Source organism: Vitis riparia, chromosome 9, assembly GCF_004353265.1.
Source record: "Vitis riparia cultivar Riparia Gloire de Montpellier isolate 1030 chromosome 9, EGFV_Vit.rip_1.0, whole genome shotgun sequence".
Classification (NCBI taxonomy): Eukaryota; Viridiplantae; Streptophyta; class Magnoliopsida; order Vitales; family Vitaceae; genus Vitis; species Vitis riparia.
In genome coordinates, this window is record NC_048439.1 from 1,339,171 (window position 1) to 1,351,757 (window position 12,587).

Sequence of the window (12,587 nt, forward strand, 5' to 3'; positions counted from 1 at the left end):
TACTGAGCAACCAAGGATGGGTGAAAACCAGAAACATCATGCAGAACCTAGGCACAAAGCTTAGTAAGGCAAAAACTCCCTAACAAACACCAGTGATAAAGAAGCATCTTGCTTAGCCAGCCTATGCACTATTGGTTTGCCAGGCAAGGGATCCACTTTAAGAAACTGCCTAATAAAAGGAAAAAAATAAAAATAAATTGTGTAACCAATTGTCCAACTTCCAAGGACCTCTTCCTTTTTGGAGAAACCTATGAGATAACCGTGGTCAAATCACTTTCCACTAAGTGGCTGTCAAACCAAAGAAGTTAGAGTCAGACTTTCAATTTATGTACAAAGTAACAAACATTCTAATTAGATTAACATCAACGATGGGATTCATTCATTCATTCGTTCATTCAACGATCGCCCTCTGCTCCCACATGATCGCAATTCCTAGACTGAAAATTCTAAAGTGACACCCAAAGGGAGGAGAGAGTAAGCAGATCCCATAACAACTCAGTTGTATTTATCCTCAAATTTCTAGCATTTCTTTCCAGCCAAAGCACCCAAAGAAGAGAAAGTGTGGCCACTCTCCAAAGAATGCTCCTCCTGCAAGACCCTTCAAAACCCTGGACTGCAATCAATAATGAACCACAAAGTCTAGGAGGAACCCAAAGAACCCCTGCAAGCGCAAAAATCCTGACAGATTTAAGGTCTCAAACGTGATAAGGTGCAATGCTAAAGTTGAAGGGGAGGGCTAGCAAGACAACGATGGTGCCCACATAATAAGTTACCCTTTCATAATACCATAAGAATGATATAGACCAAGAACACGTGTAAAGCAGCTTTATTTCCAGATGATATATCAACTTCCTTCTAGGAAAATCTATAGAGGCAAAAATTACAAAAAGATTCCCTAATGGAAGCTTCAAACACAGTCAATCATATTTATCACATCTTACCTCGAATAAATTCCCAAAGATATACCAGTGCTAATCTGACCATGGAAAGCAAAAAGAAGTTCAAGACGTTTTCTGAATTCACCAATGCTGGATGTTTGAATGAACTCCTCCAAACTGCAGGTTGTGTTGTGTTAGATGATGGCTCCAAATGCAACAAATTCATAAAAGAAACTTCTGATGAAACAAGTTGCAATAAATATGAGGCTAGATCATAGGTTAGCACATGCCTCTGGATTGTTGATTGATTATATGTAGCGATATCATCAGACTGCCTATGTTGAAGAACCGAGTATAAAGGAAACCACAACTGCAACACAAAATAGGACCCAAAAAAGAAAAAATAATCTATCATACAAATATAACACAAATCCATTAATTAAAACTCCAAGAAAAGAAACAAAGAGAAGATAGCAGCAGCATGACTACTTTAAACATGTTGAAGCTTTTAGGATTTGAGGCTGTAATGTATATATCATGCACCCTATGTGTAGCCTCCTTTGGGCTTACATCTGGAGGAAATAAACATGCGGTGAGGTTCAAACACATGACCTACCGTCAAACAAAGTTCTCATATCATGTTAAATAACCAATTCTCTAAAAGCTTAAGCTTGTAGGATTTGGGGTCATAATGTATGTCACACTCTTAGCATAACATCCAAAAAATTAAGGCATATTCAGGAGTTTATAATCCATAATATTAGAATTTTGGATATGCATGCTATTGGGCCTTGTAAGCATATCTATACTTTCGAGTAGATTGAAGAACCGAAGAGAGTCATAAAATCACAGTTTTAATATATTATGTACTACAAATACAGATGGTACTGCCATTTTTTCATGCAGCTTGTGAGGAGTTATTCCATTACAGCATTTGAAACACTACTTTGGTCACTCAAATTACGATTGAACAATAATAAAAAGCTCACATCAGCTTTCACAAGTTCTGGACATTTCAGTCTTCCTTTCTTAGTTCATTGATGGGCTTCTCTTGCCTTATTCATGTTATTCTACCAGTTCTATGCAATCAAATTTTCTTACATTCTTCTTGCTGATTTGCTTAGATTTATATCTAATGAATATAAAATTGCATTGAAAGGAAAGTAAGTTTTCCCTTCATAACCACGAAAAGCTATTATTTACCTTCCCACCATTAATCTCATACTGATCCTGAACTTCATCGAGCAAGGCAGGCCAAGAATCAAACTCGATTTTTTTCCATAAGGATGCCAAAAGAATAATAGGTTCCAGTTGATCTAGAACCCAAAAAATTAATTAATTAATTAATTGGCACAACTGCTTCAAGAAGCAAAAGGAACTTGATAAAGGTAAATGTACTGACCAGAGAGAGAGAATTTTGAGCCATTTTCTTGTAATATTCGGATTCTGTTAAGCAGGAATTGCAACCCTGAAAGAGCCTTCAGGAAAGAAAACACATTTTAAGGAGCAGTGACAATAGACATAAATAAAAACAATGATGCATACAGATGAGGACAGACTCCCACAGAAGATGAGTCTGTTCCTTAAGATTTTATAAACAGTGTTTTCAAACATGCAGGCTGGACAGAAGGATCTAACGCTAATGCACCAATGATTACCAGCTCAAACTTTTTTTACTCTTGTTTCTATGGGAAAATGAGTGCAATATAGAAAACATAATTTTGGGGTCTATTATAAGAGCTATATTATTAGAGTTCATCAACTCAGATTTTATTCTTTGTCATTTTTTTGCATCATGAAACAGATTAGTCAAGCATTCAACCATGATGAGTCCATTTTCCACTAACAAAACAGTTAAAGCATTCAATGATGATCAGTCCCTTTTCCATTAGGCTCTTCAGTCTATATCACTGAAAGAAAAATTAAAGAAAAAAGACAAAAAAGAAGGAGCAACTAGCAAAGGTTACCACCTTAGCAAGAGGGGTGCTTGAAGGAATAGCCAGTAACATTTCTATAACACCCAAGATTTTCTGGAGACCGGGATGATCTTCCCACTCATTCAAAAGTGACAATAACCGCTTTTGAAGAGCAGTTAGTAGCTTCACCATTTTAGCCATCATAGAAGCATTTGAATCCTAGGCAATAAGACGGAGAAAGTGATGATCTGACAATATAGGAAATATGACATTTGAACTAGAAGGTATCAGAATTTGCAAACCTTATAAAAATTATATGTATGGGCTACTTTATGATATGAAACAAGCTTTGGCTCATGCTCTAGACAAAGTCGAAGTAAATGCTCTGGCACCAGTTTAACATCCAAACTGGAGGACAACAGACCCTCTAAACCTGGAAAGAAAAGATAAAGCAAGAGGTTAGTTTCTGTAAGCAAAAATTAACATGCTGAAAAAATAAGTTCAAAGCAGAAATCACCTTTAATCATCCCTACTCCCAATGCATAGGAGTCAATGAAGGAATGCAATCTGTCTGCATCAGATACCTGAATAACTCCAGACTGAATCCAAACACTAATATATCAGTGGCAAGCTCTGGTACAGCTAATGTGAAAGAAACAGACATATAACTAACTAATACAGAAAGAGGGACAGGACATCTCTCCAGGTCTTGTTCCAGGAAATATCCAACTTACCCCCAAAAAATGAGCTTCATAAAGATGAAAGTATTTTTATTAGAATAGCATTATGTGTAAAAGAATACTAAACAGGGGGAAATAAAGATACAATTATGTGCAATGGTTGTTCATTGGAGCAAAAACTCAAAACAAAGTTCAAAAATATTTCCAAAAAATGTAAAATGCATTCCTCAATAGAAACTAGGGAGGCAGCGTAACTGAAACATCCATAGTTTTAAAAAGCTGCAACATGTGCCTAAGGTGCAAGACAAGGTGCACACTTGAGCAAAGTGACATGTGGCTTAGGATGAATATCAATTTTATAAAATATGATTGAAAATCCAATCCAATCCAATCAACTAAAAATTTAAGATTCCAAACATTTAAAAGAGGCATTCAACCAAAAATTTTAAAAAATAATAATAAAATAATAATAATAATAATAAAAGTGATTAAAAAGGATAAGTAGATAAGGTGCGCCTCTCCAACAAGGCACAAGTCTTTGCAAGTGAGGTGCTATAACTAAGGAGTGGTTGTGCCTTACTATGGTCAGACATGACATTAAGCCCAAAAGACAAAGAACGCATATTGAAATTTTTTCTTGGTCAAATGGAAAAGCAAGGGTACATAGAGCCAAGGACAGTAAACAATATTAAAGGCCTCTTTTCATGTGTTTCTAAGCAAATCACCATAAAAATACCTTTCAGACATCCATGAGATCAGAACATCTGCAACATGTAAAAATGGTAGTACACAGAAATGAGGTGACACAGACATGTTCTCTATCATTAGAAGAGCATATACGGAGGAAAGCAATTCAAAAGGCCTTCAAAAACATCTTATGTTTTGTGTCGGTATAGGGCATGAATATACATCCAGGAAAGATCCAAGAACTCACGTTTAAAACAAGATTGACTGATCCAAATAATCGATTGTGGATATGGACCATGTTGCTCAGAATGGATTCCTGCATGAGGCTCCATTCTTCCTCCAGTTCCTCATTAGCATCCTTCTGAATGGACAAAGAAATTGTTAGGAAAAGGAATATAAAAAGGGAAAAAGAACCAACCAGAAAAAAAATAAAATAAAATAAAATTTTGCAAAGAAAGCATACAAACATGGAAATACAATTTGAATGTTGTTAAACTACCAAATTTCCTAAAGAGCCTAAACTGTTAGAATATTGGCCTACAGTGTGTATCAGGCTAACATCATTAAGTGCGACCCCATATCCGCACATGAAGGTAGATCAGTATCAGTTATGGATTATAGATAAACAAATGAGGGAATAAATAGTAGAAGAGATTCAAACTAAACACCTATACTTAGCCATAGCTCTACCATGTTAAGTTATCAACTTTCCTAAATGTTTAAGCTATTAAGATCAGACTAACAAATATACATATAACTGCATGGAAAAGGTCACCTTCTCGGTAAATTCATCCTCAGAAAGTAATTCCTGCCATTCTGAAAAACTTTCATTTGCAAACGTATTGCCAAGAGTTGAGATATCAATTTCAATGATGTTTTCCATCTTAAAGGCACGAGGCTTGAACTTGTATTGTTGAGCATCATAGTCTTCTTTGCCTTTTACTTGAACTTTCATATTCATCCAAAAGCATGCGATTTCATCAAATATCTTATTTGACAGCTGATTCAGAAGATATATTAACATTAGATAACAATTTTGCAGTTTTTAAATTCTCCTAATAAGTTGAATTTCAAACAACTCAAGTTCTTTGAAATTAGGGGAACTTCTCACCATGAAGGATGCATTATCAAACAGATGTGCATTAGCTACAAAATGTGCAACACGGACAAGAATATTCTGACGAACAGCAGCTTTTAGTTGCAAGACAGAAACCTGCTATCAGTGGGAAAATGAATTAAGCTTCAAGAGAATAAAAAACACCATCTAAAACTATGCAATAAGAAAGAGTCACCCATAATAAGAAATTTGAAGGAAAATTTTAGTCCATGCCAAGGCAACATAACCATTGACCATGGGCATTCCAAGAACTGAAAAATTACAAACCGTTCTATCAGCATTCAGGCCTCTTGTAATCGTAACCAACTTTTCTAACACATTCATATCCAGTGACCAAACATTTGAAGGAGAACCCACACCATACGAAGGAAACTCAAATTTGACCTCAACAGCAATGGATTCACCTGCATTGTCTCTTGGGAATCTGATGAAAGAATAAATTGTTGCCTGCCATACAGTCCCCTTCAAGTCAGCAATTGAGAAGAAGAAGAAAGAGAAGAGATATCCATGCTACCATAACCTACCAGAATCCCGTCCATATTGTCCTGCATTACTCTATTTTGAAATCCTTTCTGCAGGGAACTAGATAGAACAAGTGAAAGGCCCAATTTCATTTCATACACTGCAACTTGTACTGGCTGAATTATATCAGTATATGCTGCATATTCATCTGATAATCGATTAACAAAACAGGTTGCTGTTTCCTGAGAAATCAGAGAGATAATAGATCAGATATGCGTGTACATATACACATAACTCAGGAAAAAAGCATAAAAGAGGCCAAATATCCAAAATGCAATCATCAGTAATATATACCATACCTGCCAGTTGCATACTTCACCAATCATCACTTGTAAGTCCATGACTTCAATATTCTTCATTAGGTCATCAACCAGGTAAGTAACACGATTAAGAAACTCGCCAAACTCATGTTTCAAATCCTTAAATTTCCCAGGATCCGAGCGGAACACCATCTGGGAGCAAGAACAAACCCTTTTAACCAGAAAAATATAAAAGACAGCCACACTATAGTGTTACCAACTCTAAAACTGTGAATAGGAAGGAAATTAGAGTTGGGACTTTTTTTCCCTGATCAGAAAAAACAAATCATTAATATAAAATTCAAAATACAAGGATGGGCTACCCTTTGAGGAGATTACAGAAACCAACATAAACAGTAGACAAGCCAAAAATCAAATGGAAGATAGATTAAGAGATTACAACTAAGGTGGCATGAACTGCCCTACAAAGGACTAACTGTGAGCACCTCACTTAGCTAACTGTGTGGATTATTTAGCAAGTAAAGAATCAAAACAAACATATGTACTTCTTAGAAGAAATAAGCACAAAAGTTTGCACCATTTAAAATTCTGCTTTTGTTTATGTTGAATATAATGTATATATAGTGTACAGTCTTTCCTTTTTTAATATAGGTTACATGTATGGTAGTTAGTTCTCCTAGGCTTGTATATATATATATATATACTTCTCAATTGTAAGTTGTCAATCATATGAATGAGAATTAAGGTTTTCTTTTCTCTCTCTTAACAGTTTATGATAACAATGACATTTAAAAAATCACAAGAATGAACAAAAATAGTATATTCTTCAACAAATGTATTTTTTAGTTGAAGGGTTAACAGTTTGAGTATTCAATTGCATGTTATATTTCTCATTCAAGAACTTACAGCGAGGAATTACAAACCTATATCAACAGCCCTATACATTGGAGATATCAACATATCAACAAATATTTAATACCATGATTATAGACAACTCTTATTGATTTTGCACGGTTTAGAAGCTTCAGAACAGATTTAAATTACAAATAACAAGGACAGCAATTATAGAAGATCAAGTCAGTGAAAAGTGAGAATAGTTTTTCTGTTAAAAGATGAAGAACTAGTCAATAACTTAAAGCGATAACTGCCATCATCTAGGTGCCCAAATCATTCTAACCATATAATTACATTACCATAAATTAGAACTGGAAAAAAATTATCCCAACCTTTTTCTGCAGTCTTTCACGCTCAACTTTAAGGTTTTCCAATGCCTTTGCTCTTTGTTTATCAGCTTCTCGTGTTGAAAACCAACCGACTAAATGGTCACATTCTTGCCGCACCTACAAGAAGTAATGTAGCAAAACCTAACTTCATTTATCATCTTAGGAAATGCAAACTATCATACCAAATGTATGTCTTCATGTTGAACTTAACAAACATGCATCACACAGAAAAAGCCAGCCCATGCCCGACAAGATTTTGTGCTAGAACATGCCTATGCACACTTGTATCCAAGATAGAAAGATGACAACACTCCCCAATACCCACAACATGCTAAAAATCAATCCAGATTGTATTGCAAGCATTTCAGTTGGAGCATGGTTTAGTAAACTTTTTTAATTGTCTAAAAATAATTTTATTAAAAAATAAAATTTTGATTTTCTAATTTGCAAGGGACCATCTGGTGCTCAGACAAAGGAATGAACAACTATACAAAGGAAGATAATTTAGTGAAGAAAATATATGCATAAGCTACTAAAGTCCAACCAATTCATGTCACTTGGAATATGTAGGAAAGCACTAACCAAATATTCATGAAATCAAGAAACTCCTCCTAGCATCAACAGAAAAATTGCCAATGAAGAAGAAACTGCAAAAATCTATAGACTTTATATAGCATACATCCAAATTATAAATGAATAGACTTTATATGCAACCAACCTCAGGTATGATCAACTGTCAGGACCATGTTAACAGACTTCTCAAATTTCAATTTTCAAAATCATGTTTGCACTCTAGATTCTTCTCATCCATATTTATTAACATGGCAGAACTTTTTTTTTTTTTTTTGGATAGGCAAAACAATTTAATAAATCTCCTAAGAAAAAGAGGATGTACATCCCAGTACATGGTGCATATATACAATGGAACCATCACAAACCAAGGAAAAAAAGGGGGGGAAAAAGGAACTGGACCAAGTCATGCCCAAGCTACCTAGCAAAGAAGATCCATTAACTCCCCTCCAACCACCAGCATGAGATACTTTTCTTCTCTGACTCTGATTAATCTTCCCCCTCAAATCTTCTGTTTATTTCTTTCAAGATTACCCAACATTAACAAAGTAAAGCTACTTTGGAACTTCTTTGGGTCTGTTATCCAAGAAGCCACCATGCCATCCAAGCAACAAGTCTTCGATCGAACAGAAAAAACCCAGGGAACCCCAAAAAAATGAAAAACAAAAAAAAAGGGACTCCAAAAGCTAGCAGCTTACCCATAAAGGATCATAATGTGACTGGAGGAACATGTGTTTGCATAGAAAATATCCGGTAACCATGGCCCAACCACACTCCACACCTGATCCATAGAATCTTTTTCCCATGTCACTTTTCAAACAAAGAATTCTGCCTTGGAAGGGATATAATTCTCCAGTTTTTTTTGGCAGGAAAAGAAATCACTTCACCTGCAACTGGAAGCTTGTAGTAGAATTTCAAATAAAACACTCCCTTCTAGAAGCCTTCCATATTGACTTGACTTTCACATTGGTTCCAAGTTGTCTCTGAATGTAATAACTTCAAAATGACTCCACCCCCTCAAACTCCCAATCAAAAAGACCTTTCATAAAACCAGATATCCAACCCCCTTTAGGCCCATCTCAAACTCCCAACAGTCCCCTATGTAAGTGTCCTTATGACCGGCTAAATTGAATAAGGAGGGAAGATTGTCTTCAAAAGATGTCTTGCCAGAATAAATTATTGTGCAATGAAATGTAGATAATAGGCAGAAGCAAATACGAATTTTATTGCAGAAGCAGATCTATGAACTTGTACAACAGAAATTTAACACAAAAAAGGGGATCAAATTATATATATCACAATAAATATACCTTAGTTTCAAGTTCAAGAGAAGAAATCTTTTCTTCTAACAGTGAATACTTGATAGAGTACTTCATAGCAGGATCCAGGTCACTGCTGCTAAGCAACAGGCAAAAACGTAGCCCTCCAATTCGTGACCATGCACAACCAAGATTATAGAGGAAGTCTAGAATGAAAAGATAAAAAATAAATAAATAAAGTCAGCATATATAATAAAATCAAGATTCAGCCCGAAGTCAACAAACACAAGCATGCATCAAAATAAATTGTATCTTGTCTTGAATCCTCAAAACTTCTGGCCTAAAATAATCAGTAGACAATGTAATCACCAGTAGATGAAGATTGAAGATACAGTTCTCTGAGCACTGGTTCAATGAATGAAGGAATCGAGGCAGTCAATCTGTGGTGGTTTGATGATGCAATAAGTGAGCTGAGAACCTTGATATTCTCTTGCTGTGACCAATGAAACAGACAGTCAAAATGATAAATATTCCTTTTTTTGGTGAAGCATGACAAAATTCTTTAAAATGAATTGATAATGTTAAATAAGGTAACTTTGTATCATATAACTGTATGCACATATCACAGTCTTTTCAAATCTCAGATAGAGAAACTAATTCAGCAAGACAACACCCCTAAGGTAGCAGATATTATCTTAGGACAATACTAATTAACTTTTTTTATTTTCCTTAATAGCAGGATACTTCAAAAGAAAAGCGTACCGAAGCATTAGTCTTCTGGAATGATGAAAAAATGAACTTCATTGTGGCATAATTATCAGCATCAAAGGTTTTTTGATGTGTATATATAATCTGGAAGCAGAAAACTATATTAAAAACAAAACCAGATAATTACTCCTAGCACTAGTAAAGTATCTCCAATGCAAGGAAAGTTAGATACCTGTTGGAAGAGTGCACGAGCAGCAGACAAAAGAAAGCCATGTAAATCAGTCCTCGGTGTAGAACTTTTCCAAAGATTATGTGAAGCAACTCTAAGCTTCAAACAGTGCAGATGATAATCCTTGATTGCAAATCTACTCTCCCTGAATTGGAAGCAAAAAGAAGATACAAGAAATACATAAGAAATACATGAATTTGCATCACAAAACACAATTTTCTTAATATATAATAAATCCCAAAACAAAACACAAAATAAGCAATTATCATATTTTAATTTAAAATGGAAACATGCAAGCACCACATACAACATTGTCTGGGAAAAGCATCTCAATCAATGAAACAGACCTTTCCTTTTCAATACAGGTGTCCAAGCACCAAGATCATCCAGTCTAAAATTTCTTCCACTTTCACATTGGACATAAGTTATATTGAATGATTTAATGATACTATAAAAAATTTTCCATACTGAAAAGACATTACCAGGGCAGTGTGTAGTACACCAAAATGAAGCAAAACATAGAAACAAAGATTAGAACATGAAGGAAGAACTAATCCTATCCATATCAGAAATAGTTATCTTACAAAATCTGAAAAATAGTCGCCGTCTTCACAGGCTGAACAAGCATAGCAGGCAGTGGAATATCATAAGCATCAATCTTTGAAAAGTTCTGTATGACCAGTAAAACAGGCAATAAAGTAAGGGCCTCTTCTATTGACAAAACAAAATATTACTCCAGTAAACCACATTATTTACCTTGACACTAGCTGGATGATTAATCCACAAAGATGAATGCCACCTAAACCACATCTCAAGGACAAAACTAACAATTTTTGCACTGACTGCAACACAGAGAGAGCATATATCATCAGCTAATAAAAAATGATATGGGTTGATGAATCAATACAAGAAGCATACTGACCTGCATTTACTGACTCCCAAGCATCTAGTGTCCATAAAAATTTTTGATGTGGTAAAAAGATTGTGGGAGGTCTGGATGAGAAGTTCAATGAAAAATTCATTGCATATTCCAGAAGGTCAGATGCACTGGACAAAGCCTGTTCAGAACATAAACAAAGCAATATGAAACTGCATAGACAAAAACTTAGAAAGGAATCATCTGAACTCCTATACCCACATGTAACATATGAATAGATCAAATTCAAAAAAGGATAATACAAGGATTAAACTAATAGCATGGTCCATTTGAGATGGGTTTTTAAATTAAAAAAAAAAAAAAAAAAACAGAACCCCACTGGATGTTTTAGAGGAAAAATTATATTGTAGTCCAGAAAATATAGAGGCCTTCAGAAATTGAGCAGGGTTAAGAATCCCAAACCCCATATGTCATAACTAGATATCTACGTGGAGCTTTCCCTGGCAATGTACATAAGCGGGAATGAACAGTTAAAGACTTCATCTAAGTGCCTTCCCTGGATTTTGTCCCTGAGGCTTGACTCATGTGGCAAGAGGTAGGAATGGGATAGGAAAAGTTCTAAGTTCAACTCAATGTAGAAGAAAAATGTTACCCATAAAAAGAGAAGATTTCCTGTAAACTGGAGAAAATATGCCTACCTAGTCAACATCAGGGATAAAAATTTCAGGAAATTTTGTGTAGAGGTCAACCCCAGCACAAAAAAGGGTTGGAAATCTTGGCCAACTGAAAATAAACCAACATCACCAATAATCCTCTGATATTTCCCGATATTTCTTTCAGATTTCTCCTTGTTATATATATACTTTATTAATAAAATCATTCACCATCTCCATACAAAAAATAAAATTTTAATGAATTAATTTCAATTATCATATTTTCAAAATCCATTTAACAGTGAGTACTTTTTCTATTTTTGCATAGTAATTAAAAGTTAATTTTAAATTTGAAAAATAATTATACATATATCATCTTTTCTTGTATATTCTTAAATAAATACAAACTAAATGAATCATCACTTTAAAGTAAATGTGTTTTCAGATTTTGTATATTATTGCTGAATGTCACAAATTTGATCGTACATACATAGTTTTTTTTCAATAAAACAACTCCAATAAATATATTATTGAACTTGTAATATGATTTCTTGGAGTACAAATTGGTTCCCAAAATTTATTCAACTCATTTGAAAAGGCTTTGAAAATTATTTGGAAAAATGTTATTGGAGATAGGTTCTTAAACTAACTTTACTTGGTTTCTTTATGTTTTGAACATCTATAAATTGAAAGGGTACCTAGAAATTTGGTAGGGTTTCCTCTTGTGTGAGACTTCATATTTTTCTTTGGAGGTTTTTTTTTTTTGGTGGGGGGAGGAAGGGGAGGAGTCTATTAAAAATCAATTATTTTCATGTTCATTTATCCCTCATTGAGTTTGAAACAAATACCAAAAATCTCAATCTCAAATACAATATGTTCATGACTTCATGGTGAAGAGTGATGTCCTTGGGAGTTCCACAAAGGCTAAGGCACATGCTTCAATATAATTCCAAAGTTATATATCACCAGAAGGCAAATGGGTTAGCATGTCATCAAGGAGTCAGGACA

General features: G+C 34.6%; 1 protein-coding gene across 1 annotated transcript in view; it reads right to left on the reverse strand.

The window, feature by feature from the left end:
* LOC117922337 (midasin) overlaps positions 1 to 12,587 on the reverse strand; it is a 63,512-nt gene that overhangs the window by 13,858 nt on the left and 37,067 nt on the right. The window contains exons 39-59 of the mRNA XM_034840450.1: positions 10,972 to 11,107; positions 10,806 to 10,891; positions 10,634 to 10,719; positions 10,053 to 10,194; positions 9,875 to 9,964; positions 9,482 to 9,605; positions 9,164 to 9,318; positions 7,287 to 7,400; positions 6,100 to 6,252; positions 5,803 to 5,982; positions 5,546 to 5,725; positions 5,273 to 5,374; positions 4,937 to 5,161; positions 4,409 to 4,522; positions 3,312 to 3,393; positions 3,097 to 3,227; positions 2,849 to 3,013; positions 2,281 to 2,356; positions 2,082 to 2,194; positions 1,169 to 1,248; positions 942 to 1,055 (exon numbers count right to left, since the gene is read on the reverse strand). Of these exons, the coding sequence (XP_034696341.1) occupies positions 942 to 1,055; positions 1,169 to 1,248; positions 2,082 to 2,194; positions 2,281 to 2,356; positions 2,849 to 3,013; positions 3,097 to 3,227; positions 3,312 to 3,393; positions 4,409 to 4,522; positions 4,937 to 5,161; positions 5,273 to 5,374; positions 5,546 to 5,725; positions 5,803 to 5,982; positions 6,100 to 6,252; positions 7,287 to 7,400; positions 9,164 to 9,318; positions 9,482 to 9,605; positions 9,875 to 9,964; positions 10,053 to 10,194; positions 10,634 to 10,719; positions 10,806 to 10,891; positions 10,972 to 11,107 (2,648 nt within the window). The remainder of the gene's footprint in view (positions 1 to 941; positions 1,056 to 1,168; positions 1,249 to 2,081; positions 2,195 to 2,280; positions 2,357 to 2,848; positions 3,014 to 3,096; positions 3,228 to 3,311; positions 3,394 to 4,408; positions 4,523 to 4,936; positions 5,162 to 5,272; positions 5,375 to 5,545; positions 5,726 to 5,802; positions 5,983 to 6,099; positions 6,253 to 7,286; positions 7,401 to 9,163; positions 9,319 to 9,481; positions 9,606 to 9,874; positions 9,965 to 10,052; positions 10,195 to 10,633; positions 10,720 to 10,805; positions 10,892 to 10,971; positions 11,108 to 12,587) is intronic.